This window comes from Oryx dammah, unplaced genomic scaffold (assembly GCF_014754425.2).
Source record: "Oryx dammah isolate SB20612 unplaced genomic scaffold, SCBI_Odam_1.1 HiC_scaffold_27, whole genome shotgun sequence".
NCBI lineage: Eukaryota > Metazoa > Chordata > Mammalia > Artiodactyla > Bovidae > Oryx > Oryx dammah.
In genome coordinates this window covers 116,568,690-116,595,762 of record NW_024070211.1, presented here as the reverse complement: position 1 = coordinate 116,595,762, position 27,073 = coordinate 116,568,690, and the positions used below count along the sequence as shown (strand labels likewise).

Below are 27,073 nucleotides of genomic sequence, written 5' to 3'. Positions count from 1 at the left end.
TCCTCACACATCCTGGCAGCAATAAGGTCACATGTTCATTCTAGATATTATCACATCGAAAGAAAGAAGGAAAAGAAAAGCTCATTTCCAGTAGTTCCAGGGGAAACCTTGCAAGACCTTTGATTTCCTTAGCTTGGGTCACATCCAATCCACATCTCTACGTCAATCACTGGTATTGGTCAGGCCTGAATGATGTGCCCACTCAGAACACAGGGAGTGAACTGTTCCTTGAGGGAGGGTAAGGGGACAGTATCTAGCCTCTGCTGCCTACCACAGTTCACTTATAACCCACTGCCAAAGAAACTTGTTTCACAACTCCTCGATGCAAAGATCAATGTGTCCAAGTATCAAGACGATTAGAACATTTAGACACATACACAGGTAGCCATAAAACAGAGACCTACATCCTGACATCAATTCTCTCAATTGAGAATTGCATGTGGTACTAGAGATCTGCAATCACAATTCAGTTCAGTTCAGTCACTCAGTCGTGTCTGACTCTTTGCGACCCCATGGACTGTATTACGCCAGGCTTCCCACCCATCTCCAACTCCCAGAGCTTGCTTAAACTCATGTCCATTAAGTCGGTGATGCCATCCAACCATCTCATCCTCTGCTGTCCCGCTCTCCTCCCGCCCTCAATCTTTCCCAGCATCAGGGTCTTTTCCAGTGAGTCAGTTCTTCGCATCAGGTGGCCAAAGGATTGGAGTTTCAGCTTTAGCATCAGTCCTTCCAGTGAATATTCAGGACTGATCTCCTTTAGGATGGACTGGTTGGATCTCCTTGCAGTCCAAGGGACTCTCAAGAGTCTTCTCTAACACCACAGTTCAAAAGCATCAATTCTTCGGTGCTCAGCTTTCTTTATAGTCCATCTCTCACATCCATACCTGACCACTGGAAAAACCATAGCTTTGACTAGACGGACCTTTGAGGGCAAAGTAATGTTTCTGCTTTTGAATATGCTGTCTAGGTTGGTCATAGCTTTTCTTCCAAGGAGCATCTTTTAATTTCATGGCTGCAGTCACCATCTGAAATCACAATAGCTTCAACAAAATAGAAATTTACTTTTCTCTCTGATAATAATAATGCAAATAAGTCTCTTCTAGGTTTCTGTGATATGGCAGTTCCATAACAGTCAGAGACCCAGGCCCGCTTTATCTTCCCTTAGGACATGGCTGCCATACTCAGGATTGCCTCATGGTCACAAGATGGTCATGGTAGCGCTAACCATCATGTTAATATTCCAGCAGCAAGAAGGAGAGAGGGCCAAGGACAAACGGATGCACCTCCCAAATGAATATACTCTCATTTAAGAGTCTTCTCAGAAGCTTTTCTTCTAAATTCTTCTTGCTCCTCCCTGGACATTCCCAAGCTTTGCTGTTGTTACTTTTTAGTCACTAAGTCATGTCTGACTCTTTTATGACCCCATGGACTGTAGCTGCCATGCTCCTCTGTCCCTGAGATTTTCCAAGCAGGACTACTGGAATGAGTTGCCCTTTCCTTCTTCAGAGAAGCTACCAGACCCAGGGATCAAACTCAAGTCTGCTATATTGGCAACAGATCCTTTACCACTGACCAACCAGGGAAGTCCCTAAGCTTCAGTTCAGTTCAGTTCAGTTCAGTTCAGTCGCTCAGTCGTGTCCGCCTCTGCGACCCCATGAATCGCAGCACGCCAGGCCTCCCTGTTCATCACCAACTCCCGGAGTTCACTCAGACTCACGTCCGTTGAGTCAGTGATGCCATCCAGCCATCTCATCCTCGGTCATCCCCTTCTCCTCCTGCCCCCAATCCCTCCCAGCATCAGAGTCTTTTCCAATGAGTCAACTCTTCGCATGAGGTGGCCAAAGTACTGGAGTTTCAGCTTCAGCATCATTCCTTCCAAAGAAATCCCAGGGCTAATCTCCTTCAGGATGGACTGGTTGGATCTCCTTGCAGTCCAAGGGACTCTCAAGAGTCTTCTCCAACACCACAGTTCAAATGCATCAATTCTTCGGCGCTCAGCCTTCTTCACAGTCCAACTCTCACACCCATACATGACCACAGGAAAAACCATAGCCTTGACTAGATGGACCTTAGTCAGCAAAGTAATGTCTCTGTGCTTAACGGAGGCTAAAATGCCTGGAAAGGCAATTAGCAATCTCTGATAGAGATACCACAGCCCTGGTGGAGTAAATGACTCCCTCCCCAAATGGGAAAGAAGTCATAAGCCTTTTAAACTCCATCGTGTTCTAGCCTGGGGAAAACCCAGCAGTACATGGTGCCTGGAGCAGGTACATGTGTGACATATATAAACGATTATTATTAATTTTCCAGCCTGAGCCAATTACACACTAAAGGTTTGTTTTAAAGGTAGTATATTTAACGTGAATGTCTACAAACATTTATCCAAGAAAGTCTTGGTTCACTTCTGTGTTCACCATTATTATTTGATTATTCGTTTTTCGAAGCAAATTTTAAAATCTGCTGGAAGCCTCCTGTGGTAGTTAATACATTATCTTAAGCAATTTAATGCAAATTAATTTTTACACAACCTTGAGTTTCAGAGGCCATTGAACTGGGGCGGGAAGGAGTGAGGTTTAGGAGGAATCTGTTTGCTGCCTCCCATCTGGACCCCACAGCCGGCTCCATCTGGTCTCACATGTAGTAACTAACACTTCTGCTACTCCCTTGCCAAACACACCTTGTGGAAGTTAGCTTATTTTTTTACTCAGAAAAATGGTAAAATGTGCATTTCAGGTTTTCTAGAAGACTCAACGGGATTATTTTAATGTTTCGAGATTCGGTTTTATACTGCAATGCAAATTTTCCATTCAGCTTTATGGTTCTTTTTTGTTTTATTTCTGGGTTTCATTACCTTTTAATGCCACAATTCTCCTTTTCTAGTAGGGTCTTGCAACACATTCATATCATATAGGAGCCACCGAAAGGTTCAGGGTAGAGAGCAGCAAGCTCAGATGTATGGTTTTGATTGACCAGGATAGTTGCAATGAGAGTTCATTGGACAGGACTCAAGGGAAGCAGGGAGACCAGGTAGGAGCTGAGGAGGTTAAGGCAGTGGAGAAGGGGAGGGTAGCCTGAGCTTGGGTGATTGAAATGGCACTAGCCTGACACACGGGGACACTTTGGAAGTAGGACTGAGAGGACTTGGTGATAGTTTGGATGAGGGGGAAGACAAAGATGTCATGGATGACCTGTAGATTGCCGGGCTGGGCAGTTGGGTGGAGATGGTGATACTTAATTCCCTGAGGGAGTAACCCTGACAGCAGAGGTGGGTTCACAGGAAGGCAATGAGTTGAGTTCAGGACAATTCACAATTTGGCCTTTACAACATGATGGAGGAGTAGAAGGACAAGCCAAATGGGATTCTTAGCAACTACATCATTGCAACATGGCATGTAAAATTCAGGAATATGGCAGATGCAATCAGGACTAATCCTTACCTTTGAGAACCAGGAAAGATCAGCAGTTCAACAGTTCACTAGTTGAAAAGTTGGGATTTGCTGCACAATTGGCCACTTCTCTCTGAAGTCACAAACCTTCAGTTGAAGCCTTCTTGTTTCTTGGAGATGCTCTTTATACATGTTACTGGCCAGTCTTGAGAATTCTAAATAATTTCAGGTCCTGCCACCACATGCATGCGTTCTTGCTTCTCCTGTTGAAGGTTTGAGCAGAGACGACACTAGCTGGTCATGCCACCAATGACTTTCCATTTCAAAATGCCAACCCCCAAGTGGGCTTTTGGACATTTTCATTGAGGAAGTTAAATGATCATGGTTGTAAGTAATCACATCTTCATTACAAGGATATTGCCTCAAACAAGACATTTAAGAGGGGCTCCAAGTCTATTTTTAAATTTTACCCCCCCAAATCAGTATTTTAAAAATATTTTAATTTCTCTTTTCTTGACCATGCCATCATATCTGTTAGTTTCTGATTATTTCCCTTGAGTAGGGTGGGGGATGGAGGAAATCAGAAAATACAGTTCTTATTGCCAACACCCTGGGAATATATGAGTCAACAATAGGAAGTAAAAACCATCTTCTCTCTTTGGCCTTTAAAAAAATAAACAGCCAGCTCAGATAATTGCCTCAAAGTTTTTTTAAAAAGGTGTTAATGACGTAGTTGGACATTTTCAGGTTCAAAGGAAGTCTTTGAACTGCCTTTAATTTGGTGGGGTTCCTCTCCGCCCCTTTTCAGCAAGAATGTAGGAGTAGGGACTTCTTCTAAGAGCACAGCTTCTGTTGGCTTCCGCCCCTGTAGTGCATCTGCTTCCAGTTGAGTTCCAAGAAGTGACTGTGGATGACTGAGAAGCGCACACGGGCCAGATGATGGCAGATGTGGGTCCTGGTGGCAGAGGGAAAGCAAGGCCAAAATCTGCCTCCCAGCAGCTTAGGGAGCTGGTATAAACACGGTCTCAGGAATTATGGCAGTAAGACAGAATACTGTATTCATTTCCCAAGGGGGTCATGCTGGGGTTGTTTTTACAGCAGGATTTTGTAGCAGGTCAGAACGTCCTGACCCTACTCATCCTGACCTTCCCCTGTTCTTCCTGCCACTGCTTTATGGGCAGGGTGGAGGAGGGCTGCTGTTCCCAGAGCTAGAGATCCAGAGATATAGGCCTTGTTTCCACTCTCCCTTGGAGCTCATGGGCTGGAACCCAAGACAGAGTTGTTTAAAACCAATGATAGCAACTTCCACTGCTGGACCATAGTAATAGGGGGGATAAAACACCAAAGAACCAAAAACAAACAGAAAAATACATAAAACAAGTTTTCAGACAGTGGACAACAGCAACATAACACAGATTTGTGAGAAAGGGGAACAAATGAAATGGGCCCGCCAGGTGTCCCAGCTTACTCCCTGGGGGCAGTGACCAGGCCACAGCACAGGGAGGGGCACCCAGGCAGAGTCAGGGGTCTCACTGAGATAAGGAGGCAGAATCAGGAGTCGAGGGAGGCCGAGGAGGTGAGCGCTGCGGGAAGAGTGGCAGAGAAGAGACGGCTGCGTGAGACAGCTCCAGAGATCTGCAGTGGCCCCTTGAGTCTTCACGCTGTTCGTTCCCTACCGGTGAGGAAACCACTGAGGCTGGAAAGATTTAGCAAAAAGGAGCAAGCAGAGTAATCCTCAGAGTTCACACAGGCAGGGAAGTAGTCCATGCTTCTGCCACCCAGAATTTTAGAGAAAAACCTTGAAATATATGATGTTCTGGGCACAGTTCTCATAAGATTACTGTCTTAGTAGAGGGGCCAAATTAGCCCTAGACTAAAATTTGCTCTGGACCCACCAAGGGAAGCTTAAAGACAAGCCTCAAAGGATCATGTTGTTTCTAAGTAACCTAAATGCTTTCCCCAATAAAACTGCTGCTGCTGCTAAGTCGCTTCAGTCGTGTCCGACTCTGCGCTACCCCATAGACAGCAGCCCACCAGGCTCCCCCGTCCCTGGGATTCTCCAGGCAAGAACACTGGAGTGGGTTGCCACTTCCTTCTCCAATGCATGAAAGTAAAAAGTGAAAGTGAAGTCGATCAATTGTTTCCGACTCTTAGCGACCCCATGGACTGCAGCCCACCAGGCTCCTCCATCCTGGGGTGACATTGCCTTCTCTGCAATAAACTGAGGAATGTTTAAAGTAATGAAAAAAAAATCCAGCACACATCCCCTGAAGAACAGAATAGCTACCCATTCCAGGATTCTTGCCTGGAGAATTCCATGGACAGAGGAACCTGGTGGAGTACAGTCCATGGGGTCACAAAGAGTTAGACATGACTGAGCAACTAACACTTTCACTTTTTTCATATATACACATAATATACATACTATACTGACATAGGCATAAAATGTTTCTTGAAGGATACCCAAGAAACTGGTAACATCAGTTGCCTCTAGGGTCAGAAACTAAATCTCTGGGGCAGGGGGTGAAGGGAGATATTTAACACTGTACATATCGGACCCTTTGTATTCACTAGACTACACGTCTAGTGAATGTATGATTTATTCATAAAATATGGAATAAAACGTATGCACTGGTCACAAGTGGGCTCACGAGTGGAGCCTGACTGGAATCAGGAAGGACGTGAGGCCCCTCAGCCACCCGGATGGCCAGATGCCTTGGGCTGTGTACCCAGGGTGTGGAGGGTCCTGTCAGTGACGGACCACTGACAGGGTGGGGAGCTGAAGTGGGCTTGGGGGCCCCCAGGGTATCCATATGTGGCCCAAGTTGGGTTTTGAGGTCAGTAAATCAACCCTAACCTACACTTGGAGGTGCACAGGAGTCACTGGTTTACTGCCCAGTTCAGTTCAGTTCAGTCACTCAGTCGTGTCCGACTCTTTGTGACCCCATGAACTGCAGCACACCAGGCCTCCCTGTCCATCACCAACTCCTGGAGTCCACCCAAACCCATGTCCATTGAGTCGGTGATGCCATCCAACCATCTCATCCTCTGTCATCCCCTTCTCTTCCTGCCTTCAATCTTTCCCAGCATCAGAGTCTTTTCCAATGAGTCAGCTCTTCGCATCAGGTGGCCAAAGTACTGGAGTTTCAGTTTCAGCATCAGTCCTTCCAGTGAACACTCAGGACTGATTTCCTTTAGGATGGACTGGTTGGATCTCCTTGCTCAGTAGATTTGGGTTTAAAGGGAGAATACCCCGAGGACTAGAACTGTTAGGTTGGTTACAGGGATACATAACTCCGTAGAAAGAACAACGTTCTGAAATCAAGATGAGGAAATTGGACACACCCACCCAGGGAGGTCATGAGTTTACTACCTCTGGACATGTCTAAACACTGAAAGGTCACACCGAGGGGATGTCACAGAAGGGACTCAGCATCCCACAGTGGATGACACACACGCATAATGTTTACTATCTCTCTGCACGTATATGGAGAGTGAGCAGAAGGGTGACATGTCCCTTTTCTCTTTCGCTAAAAAGAAGAGTTAGTCAAACAAGACAGATACCAGTAGCATTTGCACAGAATTTATCAGGTATCACTCGCTGATTAGAAGTTCATAGGAATACCTGTATCTTTCTAAATACTGGGAGCAATTTTCTTGCTGATGGTATGTTGCACGTAATCACCTTAAACCTCGGAATTTAAATTTGTGGGTCATGCCTTGCCTTCCTAATATTCTAATAGTTCCATATTCTCCCAGCTAACTGCATTTATGTGTAACAAATTTATAGTGTAAGAATTATTCTTTAAGAGGAAGTTATTGCTCCCTTTGCCTAGAACCAGCACCTGACTAGAAGAAAATGATATTCCAGTATGGCAATTCTGTATTTAAGGAGAGTATGAAATAAAGAGAAAAAGGAATACTGAGAAATATGTACCATGCCCTCAAAAAATTTTATATTCAACACAAAGAAAGCAAGACAGATAACAAAGAGCTAGATAAAAGAAAGCAATCTGTTTGGGGCTAAGCCAAATAAATTTAAATAGTTTTAGAAATAAATTGGTGGAGTAATTCGAATCATAGGCAGGTGCTATGAATGTAATTTAGTAAATGCTCGGGAACCTGCCAAGGAAGAGAAAAATGTGTTGCTTTTGAGATCATTTCCCAGCAGCTTCATAAAAGAAAACTGATTACAGGAATTTAATAAGTAAAACAGAGCCAGAACTATAGTAATCAAATGAGTTTTTAATTACATTTCATGCAGAAAAAAAAATTCCAATTTGTGCTCCTGGGATTAAAAAAAAAAGTTTAGAGAAATGCTTTTGTGGCAGGAAAATAACATAAACACTAATTTCCATAGGAATTATAGTGGTCGGTTTAATTAAAAGGCTTGATCAGAGCGAAGAGGAGCTAGTGCCAAACTATACTAAAAACCATGGCATTCGTCGGCCCCTCTCACACTATTGTCTAAATAAAATCACTGCACTGAGCAGAAAACAGGCAGCTGCATTTTTCTCATGATGTAAAGGGGATTTTGATTACTGCCTGAATTATTATGTTGCTGTGATTTATTATCATATAGAATAATGAATACATCCAGTTTCAAATTAGACGTCATTGCTTGGTGTGATATATATCACGATAATATGCTCTGTTTGGGGGACGTGAATGTGAAGGGGCTCCACCTAGGCCAGGGTGGAGTGCTCACTGCTCAGCAGGCTCCCTGATTATTTCTGGACTTCCAGCCCCCACTTAACTTCCATCTAGTCACATCACACTTGTATCTCTGAAACTCCCCAGAGTGGAATGGTATTTAGGGAATGCTTCAGGTCTTCCTAACACACTGCAGTCATGATCAGGCCATTCCATCCTCAACAGAAACAACTCTTCTCCCTGTTGGAGGACTTCGCTCTGGGGCACCTACCACCGGTCAGGCTTGAAGGCTTTTCAGGAGGTGTCCCACAGTGGCGGCGGTTTAGTCACATGGTCACATTTTGCCTCCCTGGTGATGAATGGGACGCACCTGCAGGGTGTCTCCATGGGATGAGGGGTACAATCTGTGGCCACAGAACGCTGACCAAGGCATTTCCAGGGGCTAAGCCCTCACAGCTGCATGATCCTTGTTTTAGTCATTGCTGTGTCCCAGTAGAGCGGTGATCCAAGATTTGTGAGGCTGGAAGTGTGTGCTGTTTGGGAATAGGGGACCATTGTTTTTTAAAAAATGATACAATTAAATGCAAAACAGATATTTGGAAGGGTCTCCTGCAAGTGAGGAGGCTGGATCGTGACCTTTCTTAGCCTTGGGGTGGGTCCGTCTCTGGCCACACCCTACGTTTTCTCTCCCTCCTTTCTTCCCCACCCCTCCATCTGTCCCTCTCTTCCACACCCCTTTTTCTTTTCTCTCAGGTCTATTTCCATGCATGTTCTTATGTTGATCTGTACATTGAGCACAGTTCCCTGATCCTGTGCTTTAAAAAATGAGCTCCTCTCATTTCAGGACTTTACCTGGCCTTTCTCATTCAGGTGAATCCACCCACAATCATCTATGGTGGAGCAAATGGTAGGTGTATTTTTGTAAAAATTTCAGTTCCTGGTCTGTTGAGATCTGGAGCCCTCCTTAGCAGGCAAAGATACACATATTAGTAGACATGTGTGAGCTGAATATTTTGTTTCCTATTTGATGTAAATTTAAAGCAGGATCATAATCTAATTGGCTGGCACCCCCGGAGCAGTACACAGACATCTGTCCTATTTTCTCATTTTCTCTGTAAGTTCTATTAATACAACACAGTGATGTTAAGTGCATATTTGCTTCTTGTAAATAGCTCGTGTTTACCAAAATGATCATCCTTTTCATTTCTTACAGCCCATTTCCATTCTGCTCACAAGCTAGAAAATCATGGCCATGATTGGTTCATCTCTCCCCCACCTGCTTTTGTTTTATTGTAGGCACTGGTGAAGGTCAATGTGAAACTGAAGCCAATGCTGGATTCCGTGGCCACCAACAGAAGTAAGTGGGAAGAGTTGCACCAGAAAAGGCTGCTCGTCTCCACGGCTGCCTCCGCCCCCTCTGCCAACGTCATGGAAACCAGAGATGACAGAAACTAACCCTTCAGGCCAGCCGCTGCTGCAAGATGACTGCGCCCTGGAGAGCCGGCTTCAGTCCCACACACCATTCTTTTGTTCCTTTAAGCTCAAACAGACATAAAACCTCAGGGATGTGCTGAGAAGCATGCCTGGACTTTCACCTTGAAGTGTGGTGTCAGCAAAAAGGACAGAGGAGGAAATGGGGGCAACAAGCACACCCTAGGACCCTCACCTTTCCCTGATGAGCAAGAAGATTCTGTGCTGAGTGTGGGTCCAGGACCTGAGGGTGGTTGGCCCTGCTCCCTCGGAGCTAAGGGAACGCTGAACAGTGAAGGCGTCATTAGTGCTGCTTCATTTTGCATATGGCTATTCTGTTTGTTACAAGCCAAACAATGCCTGCCTTTGCTTCCTCTCCCAAGCTTCCTTTTGTGCCAGACTGTCCTTAGAATCCCAATTTGTATTCTGTGGAGATATCTTATTTTTAATCCTAAAGCTTCTTAATGATAGAGCAGAGCCTTCAGAATTGCCTACCTAAAAGAGACACCGATATTATCCTTACAAAAACCAGCCATTCCCAGTTTCCCCTAAAAATGTCCATAGTCGGAAGACAGCAAATGTGTTTGTCTGATTGGTGTTTATACAAGATTCGTAACACTGCATTGGGATTGAGGTCCCCTTTTTCAGTTTTTAGATTCAACCTTCAATGTAGATCAAGTCTTCTCCTAGCAGGAATGGATTGATAGACTTTAATTAAAGTCAGGATGAAAGAAAATCTATAGGTGGATTTACTATGAGTGACATAAGAACATTCAAAACTATTTCCAACAGTGAAACATTTTGGAGGACACAGCAGAGCCATGGAGAATAATCACTGACAATTAATAAACCTTGAGTTCTAGTGATGAGTTTCAGCATAAAGTTTAAGGTTACTGCTAGTGCCAGCTGAAAGCCAAATGGAGGGCTCCACAGGTTTGGATTTTTCCTTAAGTATAAAATATAATGCTTGGAAGATTAAGAAATAACAGTCTGGGCAGTGAACAAATATCCTACAGAAATCCAGATTTATAAAAGGTAAGAATGCATGCATGCTAAGTTGCTTCAGTCATGAGTGACTCTTTGCAACCCTATGGACCATAGCCTGCCAGACCCCTCTGTCCATGGGAGTCTCCAGGCAAGAGCAGTGGAGTGGTTGTCATGCCCTCCTCCAGGGGATCTTCCCAACCCAGGGATCGAACTCGGGTCTCTTATGTCTCCTGCACTGGCAGGCGGGTTATTTACTACTAGCACCAATTGGGAAGCCCATAGAAAAGAATAAGCTCTATTAAACAGATGCAGAGATTAGGACGCTGAGAGACTGAGGACATTGTATGCCCTATCCAAAGTCCCCGCTGTGGGGCTTTCCTGGTGGTCCAGTAGTTAAGAATCTTCCACCACAAAGGAACTAAGACCCTGCATGCCATGAAGTGCAACCAAAAAACAAAACAAAACAAAACAAAACAATGCTGGGCTAGAAGCGAGGCTTGTACCCTAGCTCTGGCACTATTCACTGGATGGCTTTAGACAAATCACTTAACTTTTTCCTCTTTCCTCATTTGTCAAATGAGATTACACTAAGAAATTATTTTCAAACATGACTTAACCTTAGAACTCTTCATTCAAATAAATCTTACAAAGAATCCCCAAGACATAAAACATCTAAAAGTCCAAGTCCTCTGTTTGAAGCTGGGTTGGGGGAGCCCTATGAAGCCTCATGTCTTTGATTACATACCTAGCGGCCCATAAAGGGCCTCTGAGGAATTTGAAAATCTCTGGGCCAGATGAACCTTGAAGCCCATTCCAGTTCCAGAAAAATCTAAAATTTAAAACCACTTCTGTTCTTGTTGTTGCTGGTCAGTGTCAGTTATTGACCTTACTCAGAGAAAGAGGGGCCAAGTTCCACCAAGGACATTGTCTTCCTGGCACATAGTAGACATCGGGGAAATGTTTAAAGAATGAGTAAATTAAGGAACCAAGACAGAAGTAAGGGAAGAGCAAGGTAACCATGAGGAAGAAGAACGACTCTACATGAGCAGAAACGGTGGAAAAGAAAATCATAAGGCAGGCAAATGGGGGAAGAGGAGGAGGAAAAGGAGGGGAACCAGAAGAAAATGACTAACAAGGAAAATACAGGGCCCAGTGCAGGTGGTAAGAGATGGCCAAAGGGAGGGTGGGCATTCATCCAAACAAAGGAAAATGGCACTTGCTATCAAAAAAAATGAAGGTATGTCCTGTCATCAATTGCTTAGAAAAGAGAGATACTTGAGTAGGGATGGGATTGACAAAAGAGAGAAGGAAGGCGTGGGAACCCTAAAAAATAACGTTCCCAGCTACCCTCTACCACTGTCTCTGTGGGGAAGACTGGAGAAACTCGAGGAGAAAATAAGTGCAGAAAAAATTGCCTCTGCAGAGCAGGTAAGAGGAGGTCGTTCAGATTTATGGATTTTATTAAGCCAGTTTTCCGAGTCACTCAGCTATAAAGGAAAATAGCTTCTGCTGGGCTGTCTCCCTCCTTCAGGTGAGGCAAAAAGGTGGGTGGAAGCAGGGATAGACCCTGGTGTGTGTCTGCAGCTGGAAGCACTGCAGGTGTTTCCAGCTGTCGTGTCACGTCATGTTCGTTTCACAAGCGGGAATTGAGAATCAGTCCATGTGAGGCAGAGATGAACCCACATCTGTCATCCTCCCCAACGATAAGTAAATAAATGGCCCAGATAGATGGATGCCAGTGTATCTAGAGCAGAATTTCAAAGCATGTGCTTTAGGATAAAACTAGACCCAGGGTCCGATGGAGACTGCAGGCAGCTACATGCACGGTGGCTACCCTGAATGTTGATGCTGCATATTGCTAAGGGGAATGTAATTTACAGCAGAAGCCCTGCGGCTTCCACTAAGGTTGAGTTTTCCTCTCATTTTCTTGCCTTTTTATTGGCTTCACTGCACGGTTGCCAATAGCAACATCCACTGGTAGCAAGGGGAGTTCAACACCATTGCAATCTGCCATACAGGGGAGCCCTGACAATGTCAACCATCAATCAAGTGGCTGTTTGTAATTGCCTCCATCTATTTCTCCTGTCTCAAGGTATCTTTCCTATTATAGGTCAAAATTCAGAAACTGCTGACTAATGCCCAGGTCTGTTCCTCCAGGACCATGAAACAGTAGAAAAGGAGGGGAGCAGGCTCCCAGGAGCCAACAACCCAGAAGGTTAGAGGTTGAACTTGGAAGTTTGGGGTATTTTAAATCTAAGTAATGTATAACTTTAGAAGAATTTGAGGTATGTGTGGTTACCCATATAATCTGCTTTCCCAAAACAGAAAAAGAGAAAATTTCCCAATCGTTATTATTAATGTTTATTTCCTATTGGAGGAAAGAATTTAAATGTGAACCTTCTTATAAAACCTCCAACTGATCAAATGTTCGGTTCTCTTGGCATTTATGGTTGAAATGACTTCATCCTACTTTGTCCACGAGGTGTATTTTTCTCAGGCAGGCTATTTATCATTTTATTAGTCAGCACGTGGATAATACACGCACAACTTACAATATAGCTGGCAATCCCGGCCAGAAGGGACAGCTTGGCAGACTGTAAAGGGCACCGCCCCAGCGCACAGTGGATGGGGCTCCCCCGGCCTGGCTTGTTATCTTGGGACCCTCAGGTCTCGGATTTTCCACCTGTAAAATAAAAGCCCTGACTTGTATTCAGTTCATTCCTACACCAAAGGACGAAGCTGTGTTTAACTTTAAGAAATTATTCCATGTAATTGTCTTATTCACTCTTCTCCTCCCTAAAGACAAAATTAAAAGTTACATATATGGAGTAGATACAAAAACAACCTTAGCACAGATATGTCTGAGCCTGTCTCTAATGATCATAAAAGACATGGTCATCAGTATAATTTTTTTAAAATATATCATTTTATTCCTTAAAGGACAGCTTTAGATTATCTCATAGCATAGATATCCCATAAATGGTAGTCAGTTTAATTTAGAATTTATAAAGTGAGTCAAAAGAAGTTAAAATTGCATGTGTTTTCTGTTTCTGAAATCTGCAATGTCCACATATTTCCAGGTATTTTATATTTAAATACCCATTGGGTTGGGTTAGAAATAATCATTAAAATTTTGTTAGTGAAATAACCATCTACTATTAATGCTACAGGAATTCAGTTGCTTTTTTCAAGTATCAAAATGTATCATATTTGATCCACTTACCTTAGGTCATTAAACAGAATCTGCTCAATTTACTTTGTGGTGGAATTATTTTAAAATCCATTCCTCCTGCTGACTCAGTGAATTACAGAAAGATAAAATACAGTTTCATCTCCTTTAATAGTGTGAAAAACTCCTGCGAAGTGGGACAGAAATCTAACAGATTAAGGGGAGATTTACATATAAAGAAAAATGTTTGGGCTGGAAAAACAATATTAAAAAAGGATTCATTAAAGCAAAAGAGTAAAACCTAATTTGGGACCCTAAAAACTATGGCAGTGCCACTGCAGTGAAGTTTCACTCTCTGCTTCAGAATAACAGTCTCTGAAACAGTTGTCACGTGCTGTAAAGAACTCCCGAACCTCACAGGTATCAGGAAATGTAAAGGTTGAGTCTGATGATAAGAAGCCAAAATTTCCTAAGTTTCATAAGTGACCCATAATAGAATGAAACATAGAGACGGCAGGAGTGACATGTCTGGGGAGTTTCACAGTGAGTGCTTGGACTTAAGGCCTGAGGTCCCGCCTCCATTGCTTGTGCACCTTTTCCTCAGCTGGTGATCTGATGTTGCACACCTTTTCTAATTTAATTTTGAAAATTCTTACATATTTAGTCCATCTCTCAATAGCACTAAAGATAAGTCAGTCACCTGTGTAGCACATCCCTACTAGTATTGTTGAACATATACACTGGTACAAAAATATGTTTGTTTTCCTGAGTGAATGAAGTATTTCCTATAAAAAAAAAATGTGTTATTTCAGGCCACCATTTATCTTTGTGTTCATTTTCTGTGTATGTGTATTAGAATATCGATTATTTTTTCTTTAGATTTAGATGAAATCATATTTAGATGAATTTTTAAAAAACACAAATAGCACTGTATGGAAACAAGAGTTTAGGTGTTGGCGAATCTCATCCTCTTGGGGAAAAATATTTTTGCCATTTTATTTTGATGTACAATAATCTAAAAAGGATCCCCTACTGATTTGCTTCTTAATTATTATTGTTTTACACAAAAGAAGCGAAATATGTCTTCAATTGACTTATCAGACATCACTCCCTTTGTGTAGATTTCCCAGGCTGAAGTGTCATTATAGGAAGACTACATTATAAGACTGCTTGACCATTTCACAAGCATCTAATCCATGATTTTGAAACTGCTTTAAGGGAACTAAATATCTTTGTTTTTAACAAAATGCTTAAAGCTTAACTAAACCTCTAAAATACTCTTTTATTTCTCTTGAGAAGGATGATTTAAGGGGCTGAAAGAGGCAGGCATGCATCCAAAGACCTAGGATTTAAATTCTGACTGTCCATTTAGCCCATTAACTTTGTCTTCATCTGTGATGCTTGCTTCTGTAAGAAGATAGTGGGACAGCCCTGTCCACGGAGCATCTTAAAGATGACAAAAGGTTCTGAGAATTACTGAAGTTTTTCTGGAGGGATAAGAGTCTGCAGCCCAATGCAGACAAGTTCCCTGTGCCTGTTACAGACTGCTCAAATTTGCATGGGCAATTACACAGGGGGACCGCATCAATGCAGGGCCACCAGCCACTGACGCCATACAATTACACAGTGGCTTCGGTGCTTAAACTTTAAAATTCTTACACCATTGTGCCTGTTCTATTAGAACAAACTGCAGCAAATGATCCAAAGCGGATTCCAATGACTGGAGAGGAGGTGCTCAGGGAGAGAGGAAGAGGTGCAGTCTGGCCCCTACTGGCCGGCTTAAGCAATCACCAGTCCCCGCACGCTGACTGAGGCAACCACACGTTTCTTTGTGCTTTGTAGTCCATGCTTTTCAGGTGGAGCCAACGGTAAGAATTACCTAATTCACAGCAGGGCTGTGAGGATTAATGAGGGAAGTTAGGCAAAGCAGGACCTGGTCCTGGTACAGAAAGTACTGCATAAACACAGGGGCTTAGACTAGCTCTTTGTTTGGATGGTTGATTGATTTCATTAAATGCAAGTATCCACAGTTGTGCCTTCTCTGGTAACTGCATTTATAAACAGCAATGTTATTGTGCTCTTCCTAATAAGTTAATTTCAATAATAACACCATAAGCCCCCAAACATAAGGTACTTGACTTAAAAAAAAGGTATATCCAAGAAGGAAATCTAATTAAAATATTAATAAAGCTGGAACCACCAGTGAAAGGAGAATTCATGAGGTTAAATGTCTTACCATCCGAGCATAAATGTTCCCAAGTGTTGATCTGGTACACAATTTTTCCAAAACTCTTAGATTGAAGAGATGCACCGAAAAGTCAATCAATTACATTTCCAATTTGACAAAAATTTATTATTTCTGCCCCCTTTGTGGTGGAAGATTTCGGGGGGTGGGAAGGAAGACGCAAGGGGACTGAACCAATAAGGGGGCTGGCCACATCCTGAAGAAAATGGCTTGAGATGAGAGGGATCAGACTTAACAACTGGAAAATGGTTTTGCAGGAAGTCTTCCTTTGTCAAAGAAATTGTCTGACCTCACCTACGGTTGTTGAGATGTTCATAAATTACCAATGTTTATCAACAGGAAGTGATTACATTTAGAGGATAAATAAAAAAACATACTTTCCAACAAGTTTTAAAAGAGAATGTCAAATAGATTATACATAAAATAGGATATGGAATTTGGTCACATTTGACAGGCAGAAATATAAGCATGTTAAGAACCAGACATCATGCTTTTAGCTCCTATCCATTTTGCCCAAATGAAATTCTTCTGTGTGGTAAATATGCCTCTCTTCATGCAGCAAAATCCACCCTGAGTCCAACACCATTTTCCTAAAGTCTAATTCCTTTCAACAAAGCACTAAATCTTTTTACTGCAACCACCAAATGCTTTCTTATTGCTAGAAATGGTACAATACACTAACTTTTTGATACATGTTCCAGCTTTCCAAGATTGTCTTGGAAACAAAATGATCCTTTATGACATTTTATAATATCCTGCCCCATTTATTGCTTTCCAGAATTTCTATCATTAATTAAAGGGCTTTCTTTCACCATCCCCCACCCCCCCAAAACCTAATCTATTCCCCAACTGCCTGTCATAGACTAAATAAAAGTCGGTCTATCACAGCAGCAGGCATGGTCATGCCAATTTCACAGTGTGATTTGTGCACTCATTTCATTTTGAAAATGACCCTGCCCTCCATCTGTCTAAGCCGAATGTCCTGCTTTTTTCAAGCCAGGCCTCAGGAGCAGCAGCACATGAATAAGGAGGAAGAACGGCTTCCCTCCTGCCCACTTCAGCAGCCATGCTCACAGACAGGTACCAGCACAAAGAGGGGTCCTCAACTGATGCCCGTAGGGATGGGAGAAGTCTAGGGGAGAGCAGAGCCTTCTATTTTGCTTCCATTCCCAAGAGGCCATTTGAAGGTGAATGCTTTCATGATGCAAATACAACCCTGAAAATCGGACTGCTTGATTAAAGATACAAATGATAATTTCCTATTTCCATATTCAATAGCACCTCACCCAAAGTATCAGATTACACAAAAGGATTTTACAATGTTAATATTGAGCTTGAGTTTCCAAGGGACATGTATAGTCGGGTAGTCATAAAGGTGAAGACCCTCCCCCAGCCACCCAGCCCTCTCCTAGATTACTGAGCAGCACTAGCAAGCATCCCTCAGCCCAAGCACCTCCCTGGCTTGAAGGCCCTAAAAGGATGTACCCAGAAATTGAGTTGAAAGAAGACTCAGAGTACAGTTATAGTGGACCTTATCCATTGCTTTCTCTGGGGATCTTAGGTGGGCCAGAATGCTATTCAACCCATCTGAAATGGGTACAGTTTGTCCTTTTCTCAGTATCATGAAGTGGAAGGTTTCTTGTCTGGTCCCACCCAGAAGAACAGAAATCTTGTCAATTTCTCAGCAAGGAAAGCTGAAAGAGCACAGAAATTCAGTTGCTTTAGGATATAAGCAATGTCTTCTGCCAGCTGTCCTAGGTGACTAGGAGCTATACCACCACCATTAGTTTTTTTCTAACACCTGCTCACAGCTACAATTCAGATATGGAAGTTCAAATGTCTATTGCGCACACCAAGTTGATTGGTTGTTTTCATGGAAGGAAAAAAGACACTACTTTTCCAGCACACAATGTGGCACCAAACACAGGGCCTTTACAAACTCATCTATAGGAAATATATGGAATAGGTTACAAACAGTCACTATTTCCTACTGAAACTAGCTGCTGAATGTCATGGCAATACTGCTGTGTGCTCTTGAGCAAATTGTTTGCTCAAAAAAAAATTTTTTTTGCTGTGTGGTCTTGAGAAAATTCTTTACAACTTTCTAGTACACAGATTCTGTACCGTGTAATAAAGAGAACACATGTGGTGATTCAGATTAGAAATAAGGTACATCAATTGTCTGAGGGCAATACAACATGGTTAGTGGTGGCACTAGAATTTATACACAGAAAAGATGTTCTGGGCAGCAAAAGGACTTGATTGACTCTTTAAGTATACAGGAAAGACATGATTTTATTTGTACACTGTTTACTTTGGTACTGGGTAGGCCAATGTAGATCATGGATGATCAATGGAGACGTAGGGGAATTGAGGAAGATTGGTTTCTTACATGTAGTGAAAGTTGGGGAGCCAGACCAATAGATATGACCAAGATTAAACACTAACATCTACTCAGTAATAACTGTTCTTTATGGAGGGCGGAGGGAGCACCTGATCTAAAACTGAACGTCTTCCAGTACCAGATAATATTCACAAAACCATTTCCCGTCGTCAACTTGCAGAAACGACAAAAATAAGAATTATTATCTACTGCATATTACTTAGAAAGTGTGCCAAGGCAGCTTAAAAAGAGAAGCTACTCTAATTCCAAAAGAATTCCGAAGAGATATTCCACCTTTTCCTTCTCATTAAATTATAAAAGCTAACCGCGAAACGACACCATGAGTATATATTGCAAAGTGTATAAGGCTAAAAATGTAAGGGGCTTCAGATCGCAAACCTTTCTTCCCCGAGCCTGAGACAGGTGACACAAAAGGCGGCCAGCAATTTTAATCAACAACACTAATGGAAGGCAAGCGGGTCCGTCCTGCAGAGACTACACCTCCCAGCATGCAGCGCTGCACGACCCGACGCCAGCGCGATTCGGACCAGTGCCTGCCGGGAAGTAGAGTTTCCGTTTCGGAACTGCCCCGAGGCCTTTCATGTATCGTGCGTGACTCACGACCTCCGCAGCCCGGAGTTCTCGGGGACTAATACAGTAATTAAAAAATTCACTTCAGTGATTCTTTTATATTCCTTACGCAGTTTTCCCATTGCCAAGTAATATCCGGACAAAAGAGTTTTCCGTTTCCGGTTGGCATGTTGCCTTGGTAACTGGGATGCACAGCCGCGGAGGCAGTCATGGCGGGGCTGGGCGGAGAGCCCATCCCCGACGGGGAGTTCACCGCGGTTGTGTACCGGCTCATCCGGGATGCCCGGTACTCCGAGGCCGTGCAGCTGCTGGGCGGAGAGCTCCAGCGGAGCCCGAGAAGCCGCGCCGGGCTGTCGCTGCTGGGCTACTGCTACTACCGCCTACAGGAGTTCGCGCTGGCTGCCGAGTGCTATGAGCAACTGCGCCAACTGCACCCGGAGCTGGAGCAGTACCGCCTGTACCAGGCGCAGGCCCTGTACAAGGCCTGCCTCTACCCAGAGGCCACCCGTGTGTCCTTCCTCCTCCTGGACAACCCCGCCTACCACAACCGGGTCCTCCGTCTCCAAGCCGCGATCAAGTACAGCGAGGGCGACCTGGCCGGGGCCAGGAGCCTGGTGGAGCAGCTACTGAGTGAAGGAGGAGAAGACAGCGGGGGCGAGAACGAGCTGGATGGCCAGGTCAATCTGGGTTGTTTGCTCTACAAGGAGGGACATTATGAAGCCGCGTGTTCCAAGTTCTCTGCGGCCCTGCAGGCTTCAGGCTACCGGCCTGATCTTTCCTACAACCTGGCTTTGGCCTATTTCAGCAGCCGACAGTATGCATCCGCCCTAAAGCATATCGTGGAGATTATTGAACATGGTATCCGCCAGCACCCAGAGCTGGGTGTGGGCATGACCACTGAAGGCATTGATGTTCGAAGTGTTGGCAACACCTTAGTCCTTCACCAGACTGCTCTGGTGGAAGCTTTCAACCTCAAGGCTGCCATAGAATACCAACTGAGAAACTATGAGGCGGCCCAGGAAACCCTCACTGACATGCCACCAAGGGCAGAGGAGGAGTTAGACCCCGTGACCCTGCACAATCAGGCACTAATGAACATGGATGCCAGGCCCACAGAAGGGTTTGAAAAACTACAGTTTTTGCTCCAGCAGATCCCCTTTCCTCCAGAGACCTTTGGCAACCTGTTGCTGCTCTACTGTAAATATGAGTATTTTGACCTGGCAGCAGATGTCCTGGCCGAGAATGCCCATTTGACTTACAAGTTCCTCACACCTTATCTCTATGACTTCTTGGATGCCATGATCACTTGCCAGACAGCTCCTGAAGAGGCTTTCGTTAAGCTTGATGGTCTAGCAGGGATGCTGACTGAACAGCTCAGGAGACTCACCAAACAAGTGCAGGAAGCAAGACACAATAAAGATGATGAAGCTGTCAAAAAGGCAGAGAATGAATATGACGACACCCTTGAGAAGTACATTCCTGTGTTGATGGCCCAGGCCAAAATCTACTGGAACCTTGAAAATTACCCAATGGTAGAAAAGATCTTCCGCAAATCTGTGGAATTCTGTAACGACCACGATGTGTGGAAGCTGAATGTGGCTCATGTTCTGTTCATGCAGGAAAACAAATACAAAGAAGCCATAGGTTTTTATGAGCCCATAGTCAAGAAGCATTATGACAACATCCTGAAAGTCAGTGCTATTGTGCTGGCCAACCTGTGTGTTTCATATATTATGACAAGTCAAAATGAAGAAGCTGAGGAGTTAATGAGGAAGATTGAAAAAGAGGAAGAGCAGCTCTCCTATGATGATCCAGATAAGAAAATCTACCATTTCTGCATTGTGAATTTGGTGATAGGGACGCTTTATTGTGCCAAAGGAAATTATGACTTTGGTATTTCCCGGGTTATCAAAAGCTTGGAACCTTATAATAAAAAACTAGGAACTGATACGTGGTATTATGCCAAAAGATGCTTCCTGTCATTATTAGAAAACATGTCAAAACACATGATTGTACTTCGTGACAGTGTCATTCAAGAATGTGTTCAGTTTCTAGAACACTGTGAACTTTATGGGAGGAATATACCTGCTGTTATTGAGCAACCCCTGGAAGAAGAAAGAATGCATACTGGAAAGAATACAGTCACATATGAATCCAGAGAGCTAAAAGCTTTGATTTATGAGATTATAGACTGGAATATGTAGTAATGTCTAATGATGGCTTTTATCAAAATGGCTCTATTAACTTTATATATTTGCAACTCTTTTATCTTTGTTCTTTGGCATTTTCACATTTGTTGTACATTGAAATTTGTACACTTGAAAATTATAATGAAAATAATTGAGATGTATCTTTTGAGAAACATCACAAAAGGATTATAATAAAAAGAACTTGAACCCTAGAAAGATTTATGAAAAATTCAAAAGTGAATGGGGAAATGTGTCTAATAGTATTTGTAATGCCTACATCTCCTCTCCTTTGTACCTTTTGTGTTTTGCTATACTCTGAAAAAGTCCTGCACGAGAAGATTATATCCTCCAGGGACCAACCACTATCAAGTCCAGAACTCAGTTAATGTGTAGGACATCTGGAGATTAATAATAATCTCAAAGATTTCATGTTATACTCCAACAATTTATCTTTGAGTAACATTAATTTGTAATGCATATGTTTTGCATAGACTTTAGTATGTCTTGGCAGAATTTTCCAATACAATTATAATTCCTTAACAAAAATTCTTTATATTCCAATTTTTTTTTTAACCTGCAAGATTTAGTAGGAAATTATACCATAACAAAACTATGGTGCTGTGGTGTGGAGACAATAAACAACTGATAAATTTTCATGGTTTTCTTTTGTCCATTTGTTAATAATTTGAATATATGATGTTATTCTTTTCTTTAACTGATTAATAACACTTATTAATAAAGTTCTAAGATACCCTTAAAACTTGGTTTTTAATTCTTATTTCTACTTAGGACACATTAATACTGGACTTTGTTTTTATGTTGTAACCTCTTGGAAAAGGAAAAATATTCTATTCCAATCGCCCCATCAAAGTCTTCTACTCATACCATAAAATGTTTTCAATGGATTCTGAAACCTTATGACATTTAATACAAGCTACAAGAGCTTTATTATTTGTTTCCTCCACCCCTTATACCTTTGTTCTTCCAAAAGTGACTGGCATGGCCACTTAACCTGGTTTAGAAAAAGTCAACAACATTAGGTTGAACCATATGAAACTGCTGATTTTAAAAGTTTTCAACCTACAAAAACAGCAGTTCCCATGGTTCAACCTAATAGCTCTCAATGAACAGTAGGAATTCCTACCATAATAATTTTTTTTTAATCTTCAGGGAGGAAAAAACTAATGGCACCCAGATGAAGCATGCTGAGAATAATTGTGTAGCGTGACATCTTTGAGTACTGAAATTCCATATCTGTCTGAGAATTTGGCTCATTGTGAATTCTGCATGGGCTTGAAATTATGTCATATTAAGTCTGTTATTGGAGAAGGAGATGGCACCCCACTCCAGTACTCTTGCCTGGAAAATCCCATGGATGTAGGAGGCTGGTAGGCTGCAGTCCGTGGGGTCTCGAAGAGTTGGACACAACTCAGCTACTTCACTTTCACTTTTCACTTTCATGCACTGGAGAAGGAAATGGCAACCCACTCCAATGTTCTTGCCTGGAGAATCCCAGGGATGTGGGAGCCTGGTGGGCTGCCATCTATGGGGTTGCACAGAATCGGACACGACTGAAGCGACTTAGCAGCAGTCTGTTATCTGAGCTAGTACCATTTATCCAGCTGATGGTTGTGGCCCCATATTTGGAAGGAAATTCTGAAGGGATTATTAAAGGAGTTTATATGTTGTACACTGCAGAAAAATTTCCATTTCCTTACGAAGTATAGATAACATGCAATCTCCTTGCTCAAGGAAGTGACTCCTTTCCAAACCTACTCGTTCCAAATAAACTTCTGGAGCATGTTAACACGTTTTGCAGTTTCAGTTTTCCTGCTGGCATGTTAACTTGGACAAACGATGTGCATACCTGCTGTTACTGAACTACTGCTGAAAGAAGAATGTGAATATTGGAAAGAATACAGTCACATATGAATCCAGATAGTTAGAGCTGTGATTCAAGAGATTACGGCTCCCCAGTGGGAAATTCTTAAAGAGATGGGAATACCAGACCACCTGACCTGCCTCCTGAGAAACCTGTATGCAGGTCAGAAAGCAACAGTTAGAACCGGACGTGGGACAATGGACTGGTTCACAATTGGGAAAGGAGTACGTCAAGGCTGTATATTGTCACCCTGCTTATTTAACTTATATGCAGAGTACATCATGAGAAATGATGGACTGGATGAAGCACAAGCTGGAATCAAGATTGCTGGGAGAAATATCAATAACCTCAGATATGCAGATGACACCACCCTTATGGCAGAAAGTGAAGAGGAACTAAAGAGCCTCTTGATGAAAGTGAAAGAGGAGAGTGAAAAAGCTGGCTTAAAACTCAACATTCAAATACTAACATCATGGCATTTGGTCCCATCACTTCATGGCAAATAGATGGGGAAACAATGGAAACAATGACAGACTATATTTTCTTGGGCTCCAAAAATCACTGCAGATGGTGACTGCAGCCATGAAATTAAAAGATGCTTTCTCCTTGGAAGAAAAGCTATAACAAACCTGAACATCATATTAAACAGCAGAGACATTACTTTGTCAACAAAGGTCCATATAGTCAAAGCTATGGTTTTTCCAGTAGTCATGTATGGATGTGAGAACTGGACCATAAAGAAGGCTGAGTGCTGAAGAGTTGATGCTGTTGAACTGTGGTATTGGAGAAGGCTCTTAAGAGTCCCTTGAACTTTAAGGAGATCAAACCAGTCAATCCTAAAGGAAATAATTCCTAAATATTCACTGGAAGGACTGATGCTGAAGCTGAAACTCCAGTACTTTGGCCACCTGACTCATTGGAAAAGACCCTGATGCTGGAAATGATTGAAGGCAGGAGGAGAAGGGGATGACAGAGGATGAGATTGGTTGGATGGCATCACGAACCCAATGGACATGAGTTTGAGCAAGCTCAGGGAGCTGGTGAAGGACAGGGAAGCCTGATGTGCTGCAGTCCATGGGGTCCCAAAGAGTCAGATACGACTGAGTGACTGAACTGAACTGAACATACTAGTAAGAATCATTCACATCTGTAATTCTAAGTGTACAAATTTCAAATATAACAACTGCAAAGTTGTTGGGAAAGACTGAAGGCAGGAGAAGGAATGACAGAACGAGATTGTTGGATGGCATCACCAACTCCATGGACATGAGTTTGAGCAAGCTCAGGGAGCTGGTGAAGGACAGGGAGACCTGGCATGCTGCAGTCCATGGGGTCAGAAAGAGTCGGACACGACTGAGCAACTGAACAACAACAACGAGATTATAGGTTGGACTATGTAGTAATGCCTGATAATGGCTTCTATTTAATTCTTCATTAGCCCTATTTCACAAATTTTTAAAATCTATATTTAGCCTTGACAACTTTTTTGTTGTTCACTCAGTCATGTCCAACTCTTTGCAACCCCATGGACTGCAGCAGGCCAGGCTTCCCTGTCCTTCACCAACTCCCAGAGCTTGCTCAGACTCAAGCGCATTGAGTCAGTGATGCCATCAAAACCATCTCTTCCTTTGTTGTTCCCTTCTTCTCCTGCCTTCAATCTTTCCCAACAATTTTGCAGTTGTTATATTTGAACTTTGTACACTTAGAATTATAATAACAAATATTATTTGATGGACTTCTCCATCTTATTCAGAGTAGGGAGAACTTCCCTGGGGTTACAGTGGATAAGAATCCACCTGCCAATGCAGAGGATATGGGCTCAATCCCTGGTTGAGGAAGCTTCCACACGCTGTGGAGCGACTAAGCCTGTGTACCACATCTATTGAACCTGTGCTCTAGAGCCCACACGCTGCAACTACTGAGCCCAAACGCCACAAGCACTGGAGCCGGAGCACCCTAGGGCCCTCAGTTCACCACTGCTGAGCCCGTGTGCCACGCCTATTGAGGCCCATGTGCCTAAAGCCATCCTCTGCAACAAGAGAAGCCACCACAATGAGAAGGCCACACACCACAACTGGAGAGTAGCCCCTGCTCACTACAACTAGGAAAAGCCTGCATGCAACAATGAAGACCCAGAGCAACAGAATCAACGTGTTTTAAAAAGGGAACATACAATATAAGCTAAATCACTGTTGCATTCTCTCTGCCAGTAATAGTCACCAGATATTGGCCTCAAGCAACAGTTGCTAGAGTGACATCTTTATATAAGCAAGTAACCAAAAAGGGCAATTTCTTTGCTACTTTAGGCTATAGAAAAGGCTGTGGCATGAGCCAAAGAACTGTTAAGAGTCGGTGTGTTTGCATTACTCTGGTGACCTGGATATAATGGTCCACGGCCGGACCATTTCTTTTGGCAGTGCAACGTGGCATGCAGGGCCTTAGTTTCCCCCACCCCAGAGATCAAACCCAAGCCCCTCACAGTGGAAGCATAAAATCTTAACCACTAGACCACCAGGGACCATTTCTTAATCAGCAAATAAATATAGGTTCAGTGTGCTATCTCAGGATAGACTGCGCTGTCCACTAAGACCAATTCTTATTAAAACTTAATGCCTTCACCCTATTTTTTTAGTCCTTCAACTTTGTGGATCTCAGCAATGTGGAGTTTGGACCCTGGGCTAAGTTCTTTGAGAAGTACAAGTACTAAATGAATAAGGACTGTTCTTTTCAGGTATGAAGTTTGGTTCATGACTTCATTTTTCTTCCATAATTTGGTTGCTTGATTGGTCTTAAGTTTTATAATCAAAATTTCCCTTCACATTCCAGTTTTAATTTTTTTCGAATCGATTGTGCCTCCTTGTGAATACTAACCAATATCAAGAGTGGAGACTATAATGAGTTCAAGGTAGGAGGAAATGAGCACTGAACTGCTAATGAAAAGACTAAGGTATTGAGTTTCAGACTTTCCCCAGTCAAGTTTTAGGCCTTAAGAAATTCACTAACCCCTTGAGGGCCCAGTCATTTGACCTCCTAGATGCTCTTCACAGTTACTTCTAGCTACAACATCTGCTTCTATATAAGTCATACAGAAGAAAGCTGCCTCCTTTTATGACATGAATATATATTAATAAGTCACTCAGGAAACACAATATATATTTGTATTAACAAATGTTTTCTGGTATTTTTATTTATGACAGTAAACATTAACCCCTCAGGTACATGTTGTTGTTATCTCATTGGATGCATTAACATTTTGACAACTACTAAGAAATCTGGATTTTTGTCTTTTTTTCACTTGGAGATTTGCTTATAGCTCTAGCTATGAAAATGTATTATAAGGCAATCCTTGTTCTCTGCTATGGTTGTGCATAAATTAAGAATTTTGTAAATATTTATAAATTACTTCTCAATTTCTCTCTTTAAGTTTATCTATTGATGTCTATTTATTGGAGAAGGGGATATGTGCTTTTAATTATTCCCTAAGATGATATACCAAAAATGATATATATTTCTGGAGTTTTATTAACAAGTTATTATAGTATGTATTTTTAAAATCAGTTATTCTTGAAATAATTAGAGTCTCTCATGCCCGTGAAGTGAGGCTTCCAGCTGCCAGTCTGCCAGGAATTTGGAAAGAAAGGAACATTGAGGTGGAGATGAAACAGAGCTTTAGCTATGTGATTCACTTTACAGCCCACCTTGGATTCCCTTCATGTCCAAATCTCGGTAGTTAATCAAATGTCTGCTGCCACTAACAGAACAGCAGTAATGGATAACAGAGTGGAAGTAACAGATGCCAGAGCTACTTCTGCAACTCACTCACTCAGTCGAGTCATCAGTCCTCACACCCTTGTTTTCATACAAGGAGGAGAGGTCAGGCAGACTTTCAAAAGGACAAAGCCACAATGAACAGGAAGAGAATTCCAGTTTATAAAGCTTTCTTTTGGAGCAGTTTCTTTTTTTTGCCTTCAAACGGTCTATTTAGGAGGTAGCAGTGTTTACTGCTATAAAATGTATCACAAGACAAGAAATGAAAAATATCTCTCCCTTACCACATACACCCTTTTCTTTTTCTTTTTTATCCTTTATTTTCTGCCTTTTGCCAATTACAAAAG

The 27,073-nt window shown here is 42.6% G+C and overlaps 2 protein-coding genes across 2 annotated transcripts in view; both read left to right on the top strand.

The window, feature by feature from the left end:
* Nucleotides 1-10,086, top strand: part of PDE11A (phosphodiesterase 11A) — a 418,022-nt gene extending 407,936 nt beyond the window's left edge. The window contains exon 20 of the mRNA XM_040227701.1: nt 9,339-10,086. Within this exon, the coding sequence (XP_040083635.1) occupies nt 9,339-9,497 (159 nt within the window). The 3' untranslated portion in view covers nt 9,498-10,086. The remainder of the gene's footprint in view (nt 1-9,338) is intronic.
* An 8,684-nt stretch (nt 10,087-18,770) lies between these two features.
* On the top strand, nt 18,771-21,828 carry LOC120853957 (tetratricopeptide repeat protein 30A). Its single transcript, XM_040227700.1, has one exon. It carries the CDS (start codon nt 19,097-19,099, stop codon nt 21,089-21,091), a length of 1,995 nt encoding a protein of 664 aa, XP_040083634.1. The 5' UTR covers nt 18,771-19,096; the 3' UTR covers nt 21,092-21,828.
* Nucleotides 21,829-27,073: the final 5,245 nt, after the last annotated feature.

Coding starts and splice junctions, on each gene's coding strand:
- LOC120853957 (XM_040227700.1), top strand. CDS start 19,097: ATGGCGGGGCTGGGCGGAGAGCCCATCCCCGACGGGGAGTTCACCGCG.